This window comes from Lepisosteus oculatus, chromosome 7 (genome assembly GCF_040954835.1).
Source record: "Lepisosteus oculatus isolate fLepOcu1 chromosome 7, fLepOcu1.hap2, whole genome shotgun sequence".
Taxonomy (NCBI): Eukaryota; Metazoa; Chordata; class Actinopteri; order Semionotiformes; family Lepisosteidae; genus Lepisosteus; species Lepisosteus oculatus.
In genome coordinates this window covers 46339831-46362138 of record NC_090702.1, presented here as the reverse complement: position 1 = coordinate 46362138, position 22308 = coordinate 46339831, and the positions used below count along the sequence as shown (strand labels likewise).

Here is a 22308-nt window from a genome sequence, read left to right as displayed (position 1 = left end):
TCACAGGGAGGTCATCTGAAATGGATAAAATTACCACTTACTCAACATGGGCCAAAATGGGCAATGACGGATAAGACAAAAAGTGTTGACCATGAAATACAGTAATTTCTAAATTTAACATCATCACCCCATTTCCTAATAATATTACTTTATTTAGCATTTCATACTATTTTCCAATCTGTTCCAACTACTCAAAATGTTTAGAGCCATTCATTAAGTTATGCTGTTGTGTGATAAATCTGTAAGTATCCCCATGGACTCACTACTGAAGCATATTCAAGACCTTTTAAATCCTTTTATTAACCTGAAAGCACTTTTGCCCTGTTTCCCAGACACAAACAGACTTGCTTACACACATCCATGTACAGTAACTAGGCCAGAATCCTGTTCCTGGTGGAAAAGATAAAAAAATAATATAAAAAATCCTATCTTCCAAATACCCGCTAATTACAATCCATTCCTGCTCAATTTAAAACCACTTCCTATACTTAAAATATATATTTTTAAAAGCTTGCAATAAGTATAACTTCAGAAATCACCTTTGCTTCATAGGCTATTTTAAAAACACCTAAGAAGTGTGACAAGGCATATGTTTCATGCAAACATATAAAGGACCATGAACAGAGCCTTGTGGGACACCAAAGGTGATGAACCTTGTTGAGAAAAAACAAGAACTGATTTATTTTTTTTCTGTCAAGATAAGATTTGAATCATTATGAAGCAATAAAAAAGATAGTGTGATTAATAGTCTCAAAGTCAACACTAATTTCCAGTAGGGCAAAAAACAGTTTAAAAATCATCATCAGTCATTTATAGTCAATATATAATCAATTACTAACCCTATTAAGACCTGTTTTGGTGCTATACATACTGTATGGTTCTTAAAGCAGACTAATAAAAGGCTCATATGGTTTATTTATAGATAAGTGATCTGCTAACTAAAAAGCAATAGCTTACTCTAGAACCTTTGCCATAATTGGGATATTAAATACTGACAAATACTGAGTAGGCTGGAGTCTAAATTCCGCTTCTTTAATAAAGAGGTAATGACTGCAGGTATAAGTGTTGAGACAATTTTGGGGGGAATTCCCATTGATAAAATTGTGACAGATTTTCAGGTGGGCTTACCAGCTTTTGCACATCCCAGCTTGAAGGCCTTATGCAGAAGGTTTGGAATAATGGGTCTTGTTTGGCTGTATTTACATAGCTGTCCTTGAGCCAGGATGCAAGTTAATATGGAAGAGGACACAACTGATCCAAAGGAGTCCCAATAATTTACTCAGCTTAACTCCACTGTTAAACCTGAGGATAAATAAAGGAAAAAGCATGAAGTTTGGTGACATTTTGAGATAAAAAGCACTATACTGTATTTCTAGTATGCAAATCATCATTATTATTTGATGTTACTTTCTGCGCTAGTGCTTCTGGGATGGGCTTTGGATTGGTGTTACCGTTACCTTGAATAATCAGCTTCCTGAACACCAAACAATTAATTATTTTATTCTTTTTATTTTTCAACATGGAAATGCAAAAATGAAGCCACTCCTTATTCCTTTGAAACTTAAAAACCTACATTGTTCCCCAGTGTAACCTCAGAAAGCTGTATGGTTTTCAGAGTCTTATTATGACTTAATGTAGTCTCTGGTGGCTTTAATTTGTGTTAAATCAGGACTGCAGTGGTTCTTCAACTACTCAAACAACTCTCAAACTACTCAGTGTTCTAAAATGTTAGTTTCCACCTTGCTGTTAAAATATGTTTTGAATACATTGGAAATTGCTCTCCCAAAGTTATAGCTGAAGTACATATCATTCCATCCATCCATTTTCTAACTACTTTGTCCATGACAGGATCTCAGGGAAGCCAGAGCCTATCTGGTAAGCAAAAGACACAAAGCAGAGTTCATTCTTGACGGGATGCCAGTCCTTTGCAGGGCAGACACAAACACAAACACTCGCACCCTCACACCAGGGCCTGTTTTCTCAGAAGCCAATTAATCTACCAGGACTGTGAGTGACCAAACTGGAGCACCAGGCACCAGACACAGAGAGAACATACAAATTCAATGCAGGCAGCACCCCAGTAATTGAGGCAGCATTGTTAACTACTGCCCCCACTGAGCAACACCTGAAACAAATATACAAAACTAACAATATACCAAAACATTGGACTGACATTTGACTCTCACTGTTCAGTGTAAGAAGTTTACAAATTAAATGTAACATCCATGTTCCTGTTACATGGTTATAATGTGTTAAATTATAATGCTCTTGAATATTTGTGTCCTTCTGTATGTCTGTTAGTTATTTTAATATAGTGACCTTTACTGGGCATATCTAGCAGTAAGGCGGGGTTTAAAGTCTGTGGTTAGTGCAATATCTAGAGCCATGCCTGTAAAGGAAGGTAATGTGTTCTGAACTTTTTTAGAGCTTGTAACCAGAATGGATCTGCTTAAACATCTCTTTGTGTTACTATGTTTTACAGGTATGCTAAATTATAATTTAGCTTTAAATTCCTTTAGCTTAGCTTTAAATTTAAATTGAAGTTTTCTTCATTGATGAGATGTGGGATGAATTGAATTAAACAGTGCAAAGGACAAATCACAGAAAAGATACAAGTGTTGTATTTGAAATTTTACAAATTGTACAATTTGTTAATGAACATGTGGTATGAAAACCATATGTTATGTTAATATCAATGATAAACTGACATATGTTTTTAGCTTTATATATGTGTTGCATATTTACCTACATATTAAAATACAACTGAAGTTGTTTCTAGGGACAATAAGAATATACAGTAATTGGAAAACTCTAATGTACTAAACAATAAAAATTAAAATGCTATTTTTATTGACATTTTAAACAAAGAGCTATGCTTTCTGAACAACTGTCTTATGTTTTATTTTATTTACAGGTTTATCTTTCAACATTTTTCATGTTGAACAGTTTCCAAATATCTGTGAAGACCTGGGGAGAACTATTAATATCAGCTGTTACTATGGAAAAGATGTGATTACCCGTGCAAAGACAGAATGGTGGTTTAAGACAGAGAATACAACAGAAGACAAAATTGTTATAACTTCAGATACTACTTATGGAAATCAGTTTCACACACAACATGACCAGTTAAATAAAAGATACGTGTTAACAGTTAAAAATGTCCAGGTTCAAAACAAAGGAATTTATACTTGTAAGATAACTAAAATTACCCCACCACCAGCAATATCAGGCATAGGAAATGGAACCAAGTTATGTGTACAAGGTAATTCCTAAGCGATGGAGCTTATTGCAAATACATTATATTTATATGCACATACTGTATATCATGGATATGCAGTATTTTCATTTGAAATTATTGTAACTCCTCAATACTCTCTTTAGAACATTTTTACTTGTTGTTGATTTCTAGATATCCCTATAGGTTTCATGGCAAAAGTTTGATTTGGTGTTATGTTTATCACTCTCGCAATCATTTTACTGAAGGACATCTTACATGCTACATCTTTTGGAAGAAATAATTCAAAATTAAAAGGTAGAAACTCAAAAGGAAAAATGTGAAGTCTTATGTATGTATATATTTCATGCCTTCATTATTCGTTATTTTTCAATGCAGCTCCACCAAAGACTATGGAATTCAGAGCTCTTTCACATTCTCTGATATCATGTGGCACACATAGCTTCTACCCCAAAAATATCGAGATGCATTTCCAAAGTACATGTGGCACATATCAAACCTTAAACGAATCACTTGACCAAAACTATGATATGACATTTAATGCCACAAAGAAGTTTGTGATATCTTTTGAAGCCTGCCACAATGGAACAGAAATAAGCTGTGTAGTGCATCATGCACAGTCTCGGGTGACACTAAATAAATCTCAGTGGATATCCGCTAAAAGAGAAAAAGGTAAAATTCCAAAATTATGTTGACGTTTTGAACATTTACTATTAATGAAAACTAAATGCAATATGTGACAAGGTTTTATGTCTTTGGCAGGTTACTATCACAGCAGTACTATGCTACTGGCATCTGGGATAACTGCTGGTGTTGGCATAATTGCAGTTGTTACAATTCTTATAAAAGGTAAGATATTTAATATACAGTATGTGAATCTTAAAATCTGAATTGGTCTATTATCAGTTGTTGTAATCATGTAATGCAGTTTGACAAAATTTGTTAGACTTAGCAGTAGACAGAACCTTGGAACAGACAGGAAATATTAATTTATCTAGCAAATTTGAAATACTGTAAAAATATACCAAATGTAGATATTTAGAGGAGAATAAATTATTAGCTAACATAGAAAAACACCAGAGACTTAAATTACAATATCGGTACTATGGCTATCAGTAGTAGATAAGAGAATACTAGGTGAAGATGCAGTATTCATTGCTTAGAAAAAAACTAACACAAAATGCTGAGGACCTTTGCAGTTTTTTTTACCATTTTTCATAACTCGTTTTTATGTTTTTCACATAATTTTTGAACAACTATATAGTAGGAATGCAGAAAACTCTATGAAGTATGCAAGAAACCTGACAGCTGTGGTGTGATGGCATCTTACTGGTTTTGTTTTCTATTTGTTAATGAACAACAAATTTTAGTGAAAGCGCTGCTGCCAAATGTCTTAGTTGTATTGAATCAGGATTGAAGAGGACAGGAAAGGATAACAGATATTGATTTGAAAGGGCCATATATTGAGTAGTTATTTGTCATGGTAATTAAGGAAATTGTTTGAAGAGGTAATTCATTTTGTTTTCCTTCTACTTTACCGCATTTCTTTCCTTTACTCTTAGTCAATGCCAGTACAAGAAGACCTGGCATTTCTAATGTTATCAAATATAGAAATATACTGTTTCAGCTCTATTTAAAGTGAGTATTAGGATATGTTTTAATTCACTGTTAGTGCTTATGTATTGTAGGTATCTGTAGTGCTGAAACAAAAACATTGTTCTTACTTGTATAGACTTAATCCGTCAAATTTCTAAATTATTTAACTGTAATGTTTTGTAAATTATGTAATGTGGAAAAATACAATTTAAGAACATTTTCTTAAGACAAATATGATAACAACTTTTTTTTTTCAAGGATGTCTCTGCTGTGAACATAAAAGGTAACAAAATGTCATTATTTTAAATATATCACACTTTATTGTGTGGGGCATGGTAGCACAGAGGCTAGTATTGCTGCCTCACCGGTCTGGGGCCCTGAGTTCAATTCTTAGGGTGCTATAACTACTCAGGTGCTCTGATTTCTTTGGGTAGTCAAGATATATTCTAGCAGGTTAATTGGCTTCTATGAACAAGTTGACCCTGGTGTGTGTTTGTGTGTGCCCTGCGATGGACTGGCATCCTGTACTGTGAGTATACCATGACCCTGAATTGGATATGTGGTAATTAAAAGTGATGTGATGATGATGATGATGAATAATTTTTGATGTATTCAAGGCACTAATGTCCTAACCTTAAATGACAGTATGTGTGGAATTTAAATCATAAAACATTGTCATTTACAAGGTAATATCGTAAAAATATAAAAACCCAATATAAAAAATACACGTAATAATTTCAGTTGAAACAAAACATATTTAGATCTGTACATTTTTACTTAATGCACCTAAAACCCTTTGTTAAGCCATCTGTGCCCCCATCCTTTTTCAGTTCTTTTCAGTGTTTGTGTTTTCCTTGTTCTATTAACTGCTGCCATTGACAGGAATTATTGTTACAGTCAATATCAAATTATAGTCTTGTTCAAATGTTATTAGAACTACTTCCACTTTTGATGTTATAGTTTATTATTCATCAGCTTTCCATATGATGAGAACTGAATCTTAATATAATTGGCTTTAAACAAATTAGAGTCTTTGTTGTCTGATGTCTAGTTGAAATTCCATTTAGGACACTGGAGATATTTTTACAGGGCTATGTTGTACAGCAAAATCAGTGCACCAGAAATGGTTCTTAATTCTTTGTTATTGATCAGTTAACAGAATTGTCACAACTGGGAGGGTCATAAAAGCTAAAAACAACAGGTTTTATTTAAAGAGTTTGTCTTGCTGCAGGTGGATTGAGAAACAGGCAAACACAGGTGATCAAAGGGAATTTTCTGGTTTACTCGAAATAATTAACTGCTTGATCATTATGCCTTAAAACCATTAGACATCTCAAACAGAGAAACATAGGATAGGAATGTAGGAAGGGGACAGAATAGGAAAAGGAGAAGAGTGGAGATAGATAGGGACCAAAAGAGAGGAGAAAAAGAGTAGAAAGACACTATCATTCTTCTCTTCCTCTAGGCTTGTGCCATGTGAGAGTACCTTGTTCTGATCAGGCTTAGAGACCAGATTCTGAATAAGCAATTTGAACCTTGTTATAAAGGATCTGCTGTTCTATTTATTTTAGGAAATTCCCATTTCATTTTAATGTGGAATCCTCAGGCAAAATATGTTCTTTTTCCTGGTTGGTGATGTATTTTTACAACTGGGAGATATTAATAATAATAATATTCAATTTGGGGCATCCATGTTGTAGGAAGGGAGATTTAGTCTTGGGTAGGATTATTTTATTTAGTAGGCAGGCCTCTTAACCCATTTTTCTTGTTGACCTGGTGTTGCATGGTACTTCACTTAACAGGGCTAGCTTTCGGGACTTAAGAGCCTTTCAAACATATGACATTCATAGCTTTTGTATATAGTATACCGTTTAAATTAATTTAAATTAACCGTTTAAATTGCCATCAGAGTCAAGTTTTGACTCTGATGGCAAAATTTAGATAATTTTAGTGGATCTTCCAAACCAGGTCAGGATAGATCGAGCTTTTAGATTGGTGATTGACGCTCATGACATCTTATCATTTCTGTATTGTCTTATTAGTGTGTAGAAGAAATCAACAGGGCAGAATACAGTGTATTTTTCTGGTTTTGTGAAATATTACGTGTTTCGGATTACTTCAGCCTAGACACAAGAGAACAGACACATAGAACTGATTAATGCTTTCCTTTCTTCAAAACATGACGGTTACAAAGCATCTTTGGCTGGGGTTTCAACAAAGCCATTGCAGGTGCTGCAAACTATTCAAAATAGTGTGACATGGGTTTTAACAAGTTAAAGGTTGAAAAATCTTAGTATGACTTCTGTAGTTACCAATTAAATACTCAATTTTGCAACAAGATTCTGTTGCAACATGTGCAACAATGTGCAACAATTTATCTTCCACTCTGCCAAAGAAAGCCTTATTGTCTGAAGGACAAAACTGCATGGAGTGAAAGTGTGTTGGCCCAAGATCTTTGGAAGTCTAGGTCTCTTAAAGATTCAAGTTCTGTTGATGTTTTAAATCACATAATGACATATTTGTATAAAGTGGCTTATTCATATGTCTAATTCTAATTGTAGAGTTTCATTAATGGTTTTCATAAATATCTATATTCTGTTTAATGGTATTTTTTTCTTTTAAACATTTGATTATCTTTGCAGCTTCTAGAGTGTTGGATCTAGATACATGGGGCTAACTCATTAATATAAATCAGAAAGATTAGTGGTCCTAGTATAAATCCCTATGGTACTCTACTAAGTAGTTACATTTATCCTTCCTGTTTTCAACCCATTTACTATTGCTCAGTACCTTGAATGTTTATGGTCTCCAATTTGTGAATTAATGTTTAATGAAGAACTTCATCAAAAGATTTCTGAATATCTAGATATACCATATTGTGTATTTTATGTGTGTTCCGTGCAGTGGATACTTAATAAAAAACTCAAAAAAGTTATTTTAGTAAGGTCTACTGAAACCAAATCCTACCTAAATTCTAAATCCAAACTGGTTTAAAATTAGTTGTATTTTTCTAGTTCCATTTTTTATGTGGTTGTGGACATCTTGTCAGGTGTGGCTAGGATTCAAAACATTTTGCTTATTCCAACTTCAAATTAGCCAAAGATAATATTTCAGAGCTGTTTTAATTAATCTCATGATTATTTTCCAAACTTACCCTTTACAATTTAAAGACTATTTTAAAATATTTTACAATTATTCTACCAGTAGCTCTGGTATTAAAAAAAACACGGTGCATAATAATAGACATGATACATAACAAGACCTTCACCACAAAACACAATAATGCATTAAAAAAATTCTTCACTGAAGAACCTTATAACACTAAAGAAGTAATTGAATTAAAGTTCCAATTGGCTCATTGAATAATGGGATTTCGTAAGTTGGTGATTAAGCAGCTATGTTTTATTTGACCCCTGAACAAAACTCAGCAATTTATTTAATCTTATTTTATAATATTTAATATTCTGTTTGTATATATTTATATACAATTTATAGTTCAGAACTGTTTTAACTACAGTACTCTATTTTACTATTTTTTTAAACCCACACTGTATACGTTACGTACTGTCCTCAGTGATGGAAAAACATTTTATTGAACAAGACACCTTGACCACTATAATTCCGAAACATTCTGCATCTGCAGAGCTAACACATAACCACATGCATTGACGAGAATTTATAAATAACTGTTTCTTGCAAGTTGTGGTTACTTGATATTCATGGTATGTGGTAACAGTTGTTAAAGGAAGCATATTGTGCAAGGCTGTCTATACCAAGAGGTACACTAGATGACAGCACCATGAATTAATGCAAAGTGCCACCAACCTATTGTCATAGGACTCAGTCCGGATGGTACTGTACCAGCCTTGTATTAAAATGATCTGTCCCGTCCAGTTCCAAAAGAAGCACACAGATTTTTGATTTACGCCATAATTGTGTCTAAAACCAGTCAAGTATATTTGACTATACCAATAAGCGCTTATGCCAAAATTCTAAGAGTATAAGAAGCAAAAATGTGTGAGATAGAATGAATCAGTAGGCAACTATGATGCAAATGAGATCACAGAAATATGGCTAACAAAGACCAAAGTTGACGAATGAACACTGTACGACAGTGACAGGAGAGATGGAAGAGTCTGAGGTAAAAAAAATATTCAGGCACAGGAACATTTAAACTAGATGAATTAAAATTAAATTTTTCAGAATCTACTGTGTATGGTTCAGAATTCTGGAAACATTCAAAGGGCATAGTATGCAGACCACCATTTCATCTTTTAATTACAATTACAATTACTTGCAATGACAGATTGTATAATACAATTACAAACAAAGAAGTGCTTTTCAAGAGAGATTTCAAATTTCAAATCAATAGGAATGGAAATGATACACATGACTAGTGACTAGTTCCTTACTTTTTACTTATTCTGTATGAGTGGTGTTTCATACCATTGGACAAAACACTTCAGATATCTGGGTGTTGAAATATATGATTTTCACTCTAGAATCAGAGCCACTGTAGTCCCCCTCCTGACCTTATTTGATCTTGGCCTCTCTTCATCTTATTTTTATTGGCACTCTCTACTGCTTGTATTCACAAAGTCAGTGAAGGGATTGTGACAGTTCTGCTGTAGGTTTTGTTGTAGGTTTTGTCCTGCACCCATCTCATGTTATTTTAGGCATTTATAAGGGAAGACTTGTAAAGGGGTAACATGAAGCAGAGGAAAGATGGGAGTTTATGTTATTATGTTTGAAACATAAGGAAACTAATTGTACAATCAGAAAGGTACATTCCAGTTCAGAGATGTTTAATGGAGTGACAATAAAGGGTGAGTGATATACTTACTGCAGTGCCACAGGCATCTGAATTAGTACCACTACAGTTAATTTAAATCAGTGATCTAGGTTTTGGCGTAGTAATATGATTCTACAGATGATTGTTAAACAGGAGAATCAGGAAAACAGAGTAGACAATATTAAAGTCAGTATTGAACATTGGGTAAAAACCTGACAGATGTCACTTAATGTAGACAAGCACTGAGCATTACTTGCAGGTAGCAGACAAAATGAACTATAAATGTAGATAAATTTAGCTAGAAATACAAACACTTCTGATGTCACACTGGCAGAAATAGCATCAGCAGCAGAGCAAAATGTGAGAGACTCTGCCCTGTTCTGTTTTTTAAAGCTTCAAGTATATTTTTACAATATTTTTATGCAGTGTTAGATCTCCTAATTTAAAAATGTAATTAAATGTAGATGTTTTATTTTTTTCATTACACATTCACAATTTGGTGTCTCTATGGCCAATATGACCCCCCCAAAAAAATAAAAATCCTAGGATGCTTGCAGGGCTGATGCTGAGATAAAATGCCACTAGCTATTACAAGCTGTCATTCAAAACCCAGTGACCTGAAGTATTTGAGCAGTGAATCAAGTCAAGGGTCAAGAAAATAAGGTGTGAAACCACATCACAGATCCTGTTTGCTTTTAGAGAAAGATTTAAGTCAAGAAACATGACACAAATTGTATGGTTGAGCTGGGGAAGTAATTAGCACATACACTACTATTATCAGCTCCCACTCCAAACTATTTTACTATTTAGAACAATTAAATAAATGAATTATATAACTAGAAAACCTATCAACCAGCTTTGAAGAACACAGAATTAATAGGTTACAAGAATCAAGAACAAGGATAACATCTATTTTAACATTGAAAGTAATAAATAGGAGCATTAATAACAATATATAATGATAGATGGGATCTCTGTTATTTACAAATTATAGCAAATCATAAGTTAAACTAACTGCATTGAAACCTTTGTCCAAGGAATTCTAGAAATGAATATGTAATTAACTAAGAAATTAGTTTACTCAATAACAAGAGAGATGAGATCAGTAAGGATGAGCATATGGGAATGTTTTATAAAAAATATTCTATAAATCGATTTGGCTAGATTTCCAGGAGGCAAAATCATTAATTACATCTTCATGCAATAACGGTCAACCCACTGTATGTTTGATGCTCATCATGAGTCCACTGAGGCCTCAGGTGTGTTTTAATCAGCTTGAACTCTGAAAAACACCTCCCTGCTCCTGCCGCTGTCACTGGGAGAGTGAATACAATCCAGATGGCTAAAAAGCCATTGACACAACTCAAGACAGGGGTAGTATCAATGGACTGGATAATTGCTAATGTAGTGTCCATTCATTATAAGGTGAGAATACTGAATCAAGTAATTAATGACCAAAAATTCTTACTTCTTTCACATGTAAGGTAAAGGAAACAATAGTAAGAATTAAACTAGAGGCTCACCTACATGGAAATAACATCCTAGGGAATAGCCAGTACAGATTTAGAAAAGATAGCTTAACCAATCTCTTAGAGGTCTCTTAGAGCAACAACAGTAAAGGATCACAACACTGAGCATACTGTATTTCAGAAGCCTAATATAAAGTTCCTCATCCAACTCTTTCATGATGATTGTTCACATTTATTCATTATTGTATATAGTACCATGTAATATTCTTTCTTTTCCCTGAAAAAACAATAAACAAATTGAACATAAATGATAGGCATTCAGGAAAATGTTTGTGTTTTGATTGAGATTTGATTAATAAATAGAAAACAGAGAGTATCGATAAAGGGGCATGTCCTACACTGCCAGACTGAAAGAACAGTTTTATTCTCGAACAGAGAAGTCTATGAAGGGACCTGATACAATATAGAATCCAACGGAGAATGAGTATTGAGAATCCTCAAGGGCATTATGTTGTTATGTGGCATGTCTCTCACTGACATTAACATAAACGCGCAGGGGACATCACAGTTTCTGTTTGTCCTAGAGCAGAGAGAGCTGTAGTTAACTAAACCATCATCACCCTTGGTGCCACATTGGCAATTCTGCACTCTTGCTTGGGGAATTCTGGTTACATCAGGCTAGTGACGTGACACAGGCTCAGCTGTGCATCTGTGCAAAAGTAAATGCATATGCAGCAGCAATTTCCTGTTTGATTATATCAGTTTGTTTGTTGCCCTTCATCATCACCCTCTTTCTGTTTTTGACAGTATTTCAGAACATATAGCATTAACTTTATGCTTTTCCTTACATTTCATTTCAGTCAGAATGCTCTGCAAAAGGATGGTTTATCATGGCATGGTAAGAAAAACTGAACATCATGGTTTGAAATACACAGTAACGTCTAAGTATTTATTTAGATGTTTTCTGCTATTTAAAGGGAGACAAAAAATTCTGGTTTGTTTTTTCATACTTTAGAAAAAAAAATCTGAACCACTTATTTTAATTTACTACCCCCCCCCCCCCAGCTTCCTAATAGCAGCTGGAAATTGATACATTTTTTATAGCAATAAACACCACAACAGATACATAATTACCTTAGTATGCGTCAAGGAGGCAATAGGCAGGCAATGAGCATGCAGTACCAACATGTGATAGAATGTTTCAAGACAAAATCCCTAAAGCAGTTTTTTTAGAAAAAATATTCTTAAAGAAAATAGTATTTGACATACTTTTTAAAGTCTGAATTTACTGCACATGTGTGAAATACTGTAAATATCTTTTGTATTTTTAAACCAAAGTTTGTCTTATGAAAAAAATTAATCACACATCATGTTTTTTTCTTATCTGAAGCATTTCCATTAAAAACAAACATAAGGAATCACAAAGTTAATTTCATAAAATTACTCCGTAAAGTAAAAAGCATATTTCTACTCAAATTCGGTGTGTGAATGTCAACATAAAACAGAATTTTTTGTTATGACCAGCCAATGTGAAATAGCCATATGTGTGTTTTTCATTTCTTGGCTTGCAGTTGGGAACCCTGCAACTACACACTGTAGTGAATGAGGAGGTGCAGGCTGACAACTCCAATATGCCCGCCTTCAAGCCTCTAGTCTTTTAACACATCACAGGCAACACAGCTACTTATCTGATCGACACCAGGACAAGCCTGTGAGTGCCTGAGAGATAACAGGGGCTGCTAGGCCACTGGGAACCAAGAGAGCTCTGCTCAACTATTTCCATCCAACTTCCACCCAAGTCACCTATAGTATGTGACACCAATTGGGGAATCCCAGTCATAATCCACTAGTAACATGAGCCAGGATTGAACATGTATTCATTGATCTCAGCTCATGAAAACACCATTATTGAGTGAGCCACTTGGCAGGCTAAATGAAAGTGTTTGGTAGATAATGGTTCCAATTTGCCAGCAGCTATATCGCCCTGCAACTCATAACTGGCAACCCACTGAAGCTCAGCAGGTGTAAACCTGGCCAATACCTAGATGGGAGACCTCTTGGGAAAACCAAGGTTGCTGCTGAAAGAGGTGTTAGTGGGGCCAGCAGGGGGCGCTCACCCTGTGGTCTGTGTGCATCCTAATGCCCCATTATAATGATGCGGCCACTACGCTGTAAGAAGGTGTTGTCCTTTGGATGAGATGTAAAACCATGGTCCTGACTCTCTGTGGTCATTAAAAATCCCAGGGCGTTTCACAAAAAGACTAGGTGTTACCCTGGTGTCCTGGCCAAATTTGTCCCTGGCCTTTACTAATCATGGCCTCCTAATAATCCCCATCTATGACTTGTCTTCATCACTCTGTTCTCCTCCCCACTGATTACTGGTGTGTGGTGAGAGTACTGGCACATCATCCAGGTGGGGGCTGCACATTGGTGGTGGTGGAAGGGAGTCACCATTACCAGTAAAGCGCTTTGCGTGGAGTGTCCAGACAAATGTTATATAAGTGTAAGGAATTATTATTGTATAAAGTACTGCACAATTGATCAGATGTATTATAAAAAAGGCATTGAGATGTTCAGAATTGGTCCTAGGGAGAAAATAATTATATTCTAATTTAATGAATCAACTGATTATACTATTATCGCCGCTTCATTTCTGCTCTAATTTACAGTCAAGATCAGTTTTTTCATTTTTGTTTACAATAATTTATTTACTTTGAAGGCAAAATGAACACAACAGAAACCAATGGAAATGAGGTATGTATACATTTATTTTCCTTTCATTTATTTTATTTTGCTTCATTTTGTCTTTAAGAAACACATCAAATGCTGAACAGTTAAAAAAAGGTATTTTACATTTCAGCTATATTTAAATTCTCTGTGCCACTCACTTGAGGAAAATGAAAAATATGCTAGACTTTAGTTTTGATAGCAAGAATAAAATGTGAATAAAAGCTGAAATTTGTGAAAAAAATAATACAATTATAATAATAATTAAGATTAAAGTACATGTATACAGGCTTCTGTGTCCAGGAGTTACTGTAATGTTCATGTCAGTAGTTACATAAAAAATGCCTGCCATGCTAATAAAATGTTTTTTCTAGGAAGAAGATTTTGTTTCATATTCAACAGTAAAAATTAGTACTAAGAAGACACATATAAGAAAAAATGATGAAGTTTTGTACAGTACAGTCATAAACAAATAAATGAATAAAAGTCATCTAATGTTTTAATCATGTTAATGTTTAATCATTAACTTTGAATTGTATGAGTATGTATGAGTTGAATTAGGTTAATTATAGCTAGAGCAATTATAGCTACTGTATAATGTATAAAGCTATGCTTGTTTAGTAATTTACAATCTCAAAATGTAATATTTTTTAATGTGTGCTTGTGAAGGTCTTGAACTATTCTTTTTTGCTGTTGTATTGTCATTTTTTGATAACTTTGTGAATGTGTAATTGCAATATTGTCTTTAAAAAAGTAGCCTAGCTGATGGTGGGATATAAAAGCTTAGCCTGCCTGCACCTTGACACCGGGTAATCAGACATTTTATCATTTTATGAAGGAACAGTTTTTGTTAGCTGTTAACTATCCATTTTTTGCATGTTTTTGTGATCTTTCTGTTCATATGTAAAATATTATCATACCTGCTTCTGTAAAGCCATAGAAGTAAGCTTGTTTCACTTGTATATTGGTTCATTCTTATTTATTTTTGTCAAGGATTTGCCATCTTAATTAGTTCATCAAAATTATTTTCACCCAAAGTCTTCAAAATAGACATCTTTATGATTTACTTTGAAATGAGAACATACGAAAAACTGGGAAAAACCAATGTGATGAGAGCGGCTACTATATGCCTGTGCCAGGATTTGATCATGATCACTAGCAGGGCCAGCTACCCACCTGAATGTAATGTCATGTCAATTATCAAACCACTTTATACCATACGGTGTTATGGGAAGCTGGAGCCTACCCAGCAAGCAACGAGCGCAAGACGGGGTACACCCTGGACCGGGCGCCAGTCCATCGCACTTGCCCCGTGATGGGGACAATTTAGAGGCCACGGCAAAGGCCGAGGGGGGAAATTTGGCCTAGACACCGGGATAACTCCCTACTCTTATCGATTAATGCCCAGGGATCTTTAATGACCAGTGAGACTCAGGACCTCGGTTTAATGTCTCATCTGAAAGATAGTGGGTGCCCACCACTATACTGGGGCATTTGGACCCATACAGACCATGGGGTGGGTGCCCCCTGCTGGTCCCACTAACACCTCTTCCAGCAGAAACCATATCTTTCCAGGAGGTCTCCCTTCCAGGTACTGACTGGACCCAACCCGCTTAGCTTCAGTGGGTAGCCAGTTGAGAGCTGCAGGTTGATATACTGTAGCTGCTGACTACTGGCAATGTCTAATACGCAAATGTGTTTTGTACACAATGGACCTGGCTTTCTTCAGACATCTAGCTGAGTAGATCTCCTGGATGCTTGGTAGCTCACAGCTGGTGATAAGCTGCGCTGACTTTACCACCCTCTGCAATACTTTGCGATCCCGTGTGGAGCAGCTCCCATACCAGGCAGTGATGCAACCAGTCAGGATGCTCTCAATAGTGCACTTATAGAAGTTGGCCTGGATATGTGATGGCATGCCGAACTTCTTTAGCCTGCGGAGAAAGAACAGGCGCTGCTGTGCTGTCTTGACCACGGTGTTGGTGTGGTGGGTCCAGGTTAAATCCTCTGAGATGTTAACTCCCAGGAACTTAAAGCTGCTGACCCTCTCCACTGCAGTCCCATTGATGTGAATAGGTGTGTGGTCTCCACCCTGATGTTTCCTATAGTCCACAATCATCTCCTTAGTCTTACTGATGTTCAGAGAGAGGTTGTTCTCCTGGCACCATACTGCCAGCGTTTCATCCTCCTCCCTGTATGCAGACTCCTCACCATCTGTGATCAGGCAAATGACTGTTGTATTGTCCGCAAACTTGTTGCCAGAGTTTGAGTTATGCCTGGTGACACAGTCTTACCCAGGTGTAAGAGGGCAGTATGGAGGGCAGTGGCAATTGCATCTTCTGTTGACCTGTTCTGGCGGGATGCAAATTCAAGTGAGTCTAGGGTGTCAGGCAGTGAGGAGGTGATGTATGCTTTGACCAACCGCTCGAAGCACTTCATGATAACTGATGTGAATGACTGTAAAGAAGTCTTATCAAGATTATGTCTATTGGACAGAGCCCTTCCCCACATACAAATGTGCATGTACTAATACCTTCCCAAATACTACACACTGTTATTTTCAAACACTTCTATGGTCTGTTTGCTGTTATATGTATGTATATTTTTTCTTAGCAATGTTTTTTGTATTTGTTTCTGTCTTGGGTTGTATATTGTAAAGCTTGCTGCTTAAATTGCCCCCTGGGGATGAATAAAGTATTTTGAACTTAATTGAATTGAATTTATATGTTATATGAATTATGGAATATAAATTTAACATTTAGTACCAGTTGGACAGTGCTCACAGCTGGTTAGTGGCTCCACTGTGTTTCAGGAGCTAGACAGCACACACAACAGTAGGTCTTTCTAGGATGTTGTTTAGTGTGTTCTCTGAAACTGCTCAGTAATAGACCATTTGCTGCTAAGGTAGAACTGTGGAACAGCCTAAGAGGTCAGGTACAAAAATAAAATTGGTGTCGCTAGCCACTGCTTTCCTGGGAGGAGGGTATAATTAGCATTCCTGTATATCACCCTGTATCTCACAACTGGCAACTCACTAGAGCTAAGCATGCTTGAGCCTGGCCAGTACCTTAATGGGAGACCTCCAGGGAAAGCTAAGTTTGCTGCTGGAAGAGGTGTTTGTGGGGCCAGTAGAGAAGTCCTCTGCAGTCTGTGTGGGTCCTAATGCCCCAGTATAGTGATGGGGACACTATATTGTAAAAGGATGAACATAAAACTGAGGTCCTGACTCTCTGTGGTCATTAAAAATACCGGGGTGTTTCTAGAAAAGGGCAGGGGTGTTACCTTAGCATCATGACCACAATTCCCATTGGCCTTTTCTAATCTTGGACTAATAATCCCCATTTATGAATTGTCTTCATTAAAATTCTGTTCTCCTCCCCACTGATAGCTGGTGTGTCGTTAAGTGTACTGTGCCATCGCATCATCCAGGTGGGGCTGGACATCAGTGGTGGTGGAGGGGAGTCCCCATTATCTGTAAAGTGCTTTCAGTGGAGTGTCCAGAAAAGTGTGTAAGCAATTATTATTGTATTATTAAGAGAAAAATGATGTAGTCTCAACAAATCAAGAATGGAATTTGTATTTTGAGTAAAAACAATAAAATCATTAAGAAATAAAATGTTTTAATGTTGGCAAAGAATTTTTATTATTTACCTTGTTTTATCTTTTTTTGAGGAATCATTTCAGAAACAACAAAAATATTGCATTATAAGCAAAGGACGAAAACATCTAGTAGATTATTATCTCAAAAATCTGAAAAAAAACATTTTTAGTGGGTTCAGTAGAAGTATAACAAATCACCAGACAACATGGTAAAATGTAAAAAAAAAAGACACTTTAAGATGGGAGTTATTTATATTTAATCTTTTTTGCAGATGCTGTTAATTTTTTCGGACCCTTTTAAAGTGAATTATTTCAGGGATTAAGCATTCTCATTTAACACAATGAAATCAATGAATCCGTTTTCATTTGCTTGAGTCTTTAAATTTCCTTTTATTTTCAGTTTAAATCGATCGCTGACGATTGTTCTGAAGTTGATTTCTATGTCTATTGGTACTGAGCAAAGATGGCGTCTCCCGTTTAATTTTTTTCCACGGTACTCTTAGATTAAAGAAAAGTAGTAATATTGCCGTCATGGATGGAGACTGGGAGGAAGAGGTTTGTGCGAATTTATTTATTATTTCATTAGAACACATTTACTAAATGTTGAATCTAGTTCAATTAGATTTTTTTAAAGAAGTCGTTACGATCGTAGTGCAAACTAAAAGACAGTTGTGAGGAAATTTAAATTGCACTAAAGTGGTCTGCCATTTATCATTTATCTAGTATTTTTTATTGGTAGGTAATGTTAATTTGCTTTTTGTAAAGTGTATTGATGTTTAGATTTTTACAGATCAAATTTTAATTTTCAGCCCATTATTTAACACTCTTTCAAAATGTTTTCTACTCTTGTATTTAGGACCAGCTTGTTGTGGTTGAACTCTCAGGAGTTATTAATTCAGACTTCTTAACAAAATGCAAGGGTAACTGCAAAATAGTGGTAAGTGTATTATTGATTCTTCAAGGACTTATTCAATACCTGAGGGTTTTTAGACATGTAAATGAATGTAATAAGATAACCTTATGTTGAAAGTAATGAGGCAGGATAATACCATGTTTATTTTAACTGCTTTGGTCAAGACATTCACTTAATTAAAGGTACAGTTACCTAGAAATCACCTCACAGCCGTGTAACTGGGAAAAAAACCCAGAAGACACTATGCCCTTGAGGTATTGAGTTTGAGATCTCTCTGTGAAGTTACATGGGGATTTAACATTGAATACTTCATTGGCAACATTCCTATGAGCCTATTCACCATCTCCTGAGCCTGTGAACCTGTCTGTGTTTCTTTTCCCAAAAAATAAATGTATACATTGACATACTTAGAAATAAAATATCTTGCAATTACGTAGCTTATATTTCAAGTGTAACATAGCTTGTAATTCGACAAAACCATTGGATGGAGGCTGAATATTACATGAGATACTGTACAGTAATGTACTGTTGGTGTTGTTTGTCAGTCTAGTTGTGCCTTTTTTATATATGGATAGAATATTTTTTCTTCTATAAATTTAAGGGAATCGATAGTGAGCAGCCTATAATTCAAGTGGGAAGATATGTGTTTGCTGGAAAGTATGAAGGTAAGTTTTTTTTTTTATTTGGTATGTATTGGAGTATCTCTGTGCTGCATGCTTGTAATCATTGTATTTATTCCTTAGCCATTTAATTTTGTAGCTCTTCACCAGGTGCAAATAAGGTTGACAAAAACAACATTGTAATCTAATTACCATTTTGTCATTTAGTATGATTGTATTTGTCACACTGAATTTAGTTTTTTCTTTAGCAGGATGTTATTTTAACTGTTTTGAGAGAGGAATAATTGCCAAAGTTATTGTATTCTTAATTTACAATGTTTTCTATTGCATGTATTAACCTATACATTTATTTGTAATAGATGCTTTGGGGTCCTGTGTTATATTTGAAGAAAAAAATGGCCAAGGTACGTTTTATTTCTAAGTATGTCAATAACAAAGGAAAATATTTGTTAGCAGCCTAACTTTCCTGGGGATTTATAGACGAACTCTGATGCAGTTTCTGTTTTTGAATTGCTTATTGTAAGTAAATGGATATGTATGGAAGCCAGACAGTACGAACTTAGCACTTTACATTTTAAATTTATCTAAAAATCTTAGTGTGCGTATGTCCATATGTATGAACATAAGAAAGGAGAGGAAAGTATTAGGTGTCAACCCATGGCTGGGTAGCTTGTTCCATACTCCCACAAACTTCAAGTAAAAGTTGTAATGAAATACATACAATATTATAAAGCAAGATCATCAGTTCTTAAAACCTTTTTATTTTGTGTTTTGTATAGTGTTGGAATTTTACTAGATGTCTGCAGAAAAGCATTCTCTAAGAGCTTGCAGCAGATACTGAATCTGTATATGTTTCAGTAAACACTAGAACCAGGAAAATGATTGGTGACCACTTTTCAAAGCAAAGCTATCACTCACATTCTGATTTTATAGACACAGAATCGGAAGAGAAACCCCAACTAAAATACAAGTGTCACACAGCGAAGAAGCTGATGATGCAAAGAACTTTCTTGTCTGAGAAGAAAGAAGGACAGGAGAGCTCAGGTTTGTTGCATACGTTTTTGCAACATTTGGTTTTTGTTTTGTATTTATTTTTGTGCAGTACTTTATAGTTGCAAACTGTGGTCTTTATCTACAGGCATAGAGGTGCTGAAGTTGAACGATGGGGATTTCTCGGGACGGTCATCCAACCTAATCTGCAGTTTCACGTCAACAGCCAAGGATCAGATGGAAGAAAAAAGTGAAACTGGTGGTGCTGAGCGCATGGGAATACCCAGCTCCGATTCAGAGGTCACCGATTCAGAAAATACAGAAGCCTTTGAACACAGCCAGGAACTGGGTAGTACTGACTTATCAACTGCAGACTGTTCAGCTTATAAGCAGACTCAAGACGATGCAGACGCGTCCGACACACAGGAGCTTTAGGCTAAGAGTGGAGCCAAGCTTTGTTCGAAAACTAGCTTTATGGTTCAGAGATTTAATTTAAATATCCATGACTACGGAGCAACGAAAAAGAAAGGAAGCTGAAAACGTATGTACACATATACACTTTATTATTATGTACCCTGAAAAGTAAGGGTTGTTAAAAAGGTTTTGCATCTTATATATATTGAAATATGGATATATATTGAGAAGCGTTAAAAACGTGGCATATGCCATTGGTTCCTATGCTCATTTGTTGCATTTTGAATGCTTCTCAGTATATAAGTAAAGTGAATGGCTATTTTTGTGTTCATACCACCTATGACTGGGATGACTAATTACATTGTGTTCTTTCCTGAAACAAATTTGCACAGTATTGTATCTGTTTTGATATTTATCACTGTACACCTCTAAGAGTTTAATTACTGATATGAAGTGATAAAAGGCAGATTAGAGCTAAATCCAGCTAAATCATGTTAAAAACGTTTAAAAAATTACAATTGTGGAACCAGCATGACAGTATTCTCTGAAACTGCAAAAATGTGCAGATGTTTTGCAATGCAGCATATTGTTGTTTCTGCTTTCTGTAGCCCCATGTTTTGTAAGCGTTTTCTTATAAGATGTTTCTTAATTTTGCAATGAAAGGAGAAAACAAATACAGTCTTATGTCCATTTTATGTTTTTAGGGAGGCAGGTATTTGTATATTTTTCATTTTCATGTATTAAGTCCATTAGAAAGTACACTTTGCAATTGTTTTTTAGTTATTCATAACTCAATTATTTAACAGGCAAATGTGTAAAGATAACTTTTCAACAATCTTAGGAATGTTTCTTTTTTATTTTAGAGATTCTGGTGGAATAACATTTACAGTATATCTCCTGCCACACACACAAAGTCTTTTGTTACTATGTCAACACAAACAGATAATTCACATAATGCATAATTTCACACATTGTTGTGTATCATCATTATGAATTTTTAGGAAAGTCTAGATGAGACATTAATGTAGGGCAAAAAACATTTTTAAGTTTACCTCGCATAGTAAAACTGAATTTGAAGGGGTATTAACATCTTTTCTCAATCTGCAGATCAGCAGGCCAGATATGTGGCTAACATCTGCAGGTAGCTACAATTTTTGGATATTACCAATCTAAATTCCTCAATTTGCACATCACTTTCAACATACACCTTAGCAGTGTTACAAACCATTTCAAAAATGATTATCCATGCGACTTTAACAGTACCATGATAATACAGTATCAGTCTTCATTTACAGTACATATTTGTTTTTTAATGGCCTGTTCTACATCTTCACAGACTGTTAGAATTCATCAGAGACTAGTGATTATCTAATACTGTACAATATGGAAATCATATTCAGTTGATGTCAATTCTGTGTCGGTAATGATGCTGATAATCCTTTCTTTAACCAGATATGTCAGTAGCGAACAGACTTCTTCTACGATGATGCCAGATTTGTGCAGCATATCTGTGTGAACAGTGTGAGCAACAGGAATCTGTCTAGGCAGCTACAATGACTGTTATAGAATTTGGGAGAGCCTCCCACTAGGTAAGTGGTGCCATCTCTTGGGGATGGCAGGTACAGATACCTGCTTTTCAGAAAATGGTATTTTGCAATAATAAAAATCATTCCCTGACACTTATATAGGGCTTTTCTAGACACTCCATTCAAAGAGCTTTACAGGCAATGAATACTCTCCTCCACCACCACCAATGTGCTTCACCGAACCTGGATGAAGAGCGACGGCAGCCAGAGTTCACCAGTACGCTCTCCACGACCAGCTAGCAGTTGGGAGGAGAACAGAGTGATGAAGCGAATTCATATTTGGGGATTATTAGGAAGCCGTGATTGGTAAAAGCCAGAGGGAAATCTGACGAGGACACCGTTACACCCCTACTCGTTTTGAGAAAC

At 35.5% G+C, this 22308-nt stretch overlaps 2 protein-coding genes across 2 annotated transcripts; both read left to right on the top strand.

Annotated features, from left to right (window-relative positions):
- The first annotated feature begins 2422 nt into the window (after nt 1-2422).
- Nucleotides 2423-17417, top strand: LOC107077991 (uncharacterized). Its single transcript, XM_015352256.2, has 8 exons — nt 2423-2482; nt 2915-3262; nt 3614-3907; nt 3998-4084; nt 5090-5114; nt 11953-11990; nt 13812-13846; nt 14194-17417. The coding sequence occupies exons 1-8, from the start codon at nt 2440-2442 to the stop codon at nt 14293-14295; spliced, it is 972 nt and encodes a 323-aa protein (XP_015207742.1). The 5' UTR covers nt 2423-2439; the 3' UTR covers nt 14296-17417.
- A 443-nt stretch (nt 17418-17860) lies between these two features.
- Nucleotides 17861-22037, top strand: gtf3c6 (general transcription factor IIIC, polypeptide 6, alpha). Its single transcript, XM_006633258.3, has 6 exons — nt 17861-17974; nt 18276-18356; nt 18934-18997; nt 19312-19356; nt 19886-19996; nt 20091-22037. Exons 1-6 carry the CDS (start codon nt 17951-17953, stop codon nt 20375-20377), a joined length of 612 nt encoding a protein of 203 aa, XP_006633321.2. The 5' UTR covers nt 17861-17950; the 3' UTR covers nt 20378-22037.
- Nucleotides 22038-22308: the final 271 nt, after the last annotated feature.

What these genes read in the sequence shown, in the direction of transcription:
- LOC107077991 (XM_015352256.2), top strand. Translation starts at nt 2,440, where the DNA reads ATGGATCTGCTTAAACATCTCTTTGTGTTACTATGTTTTACAG. An exon ending in ATCCGCTAAAAGAGAAAAAG is followed by an intron (nt 3,908 to 3,997) that starts GTAAAATTCCAA and finishes TGTCTTTGGCAG; the next exon opens with GTTACTATCACAGCAGTACT. An exon ending in CAGAAACCAATGGAAATGAG is followed by an intron (nt 13,847 to 14,193) that starts GTATGTATACAT and finishes TGTTTTTTCTAG; the next exon opens with GAAGAAGATTTTGTTTCATA.
- gtf3c6 (XM_006633258.3), top strand. Translation starts at nt 17,951, where the DNA reads ATGGATGGAGACTGGGAGGAAGAG. An exon ending in ATGGAGACTGGGAGGAAGAG is followed by an intron (nt 17,975 to 18,275) that starts GTTTGTGCGAAT and finishes TCTTGTATTTAG; the next exon opens with GACCAGCTTGTTGTGGTTGA. An exon ending in AGGGTAACTGCAAAATAGTG is followed by an intron (nt 18,357 to 18,933) that starts GTAAGTGTATTA and finishes TATAAATTTAAG; the next exon opens with GGAATCGATAGTGAGCAGCC.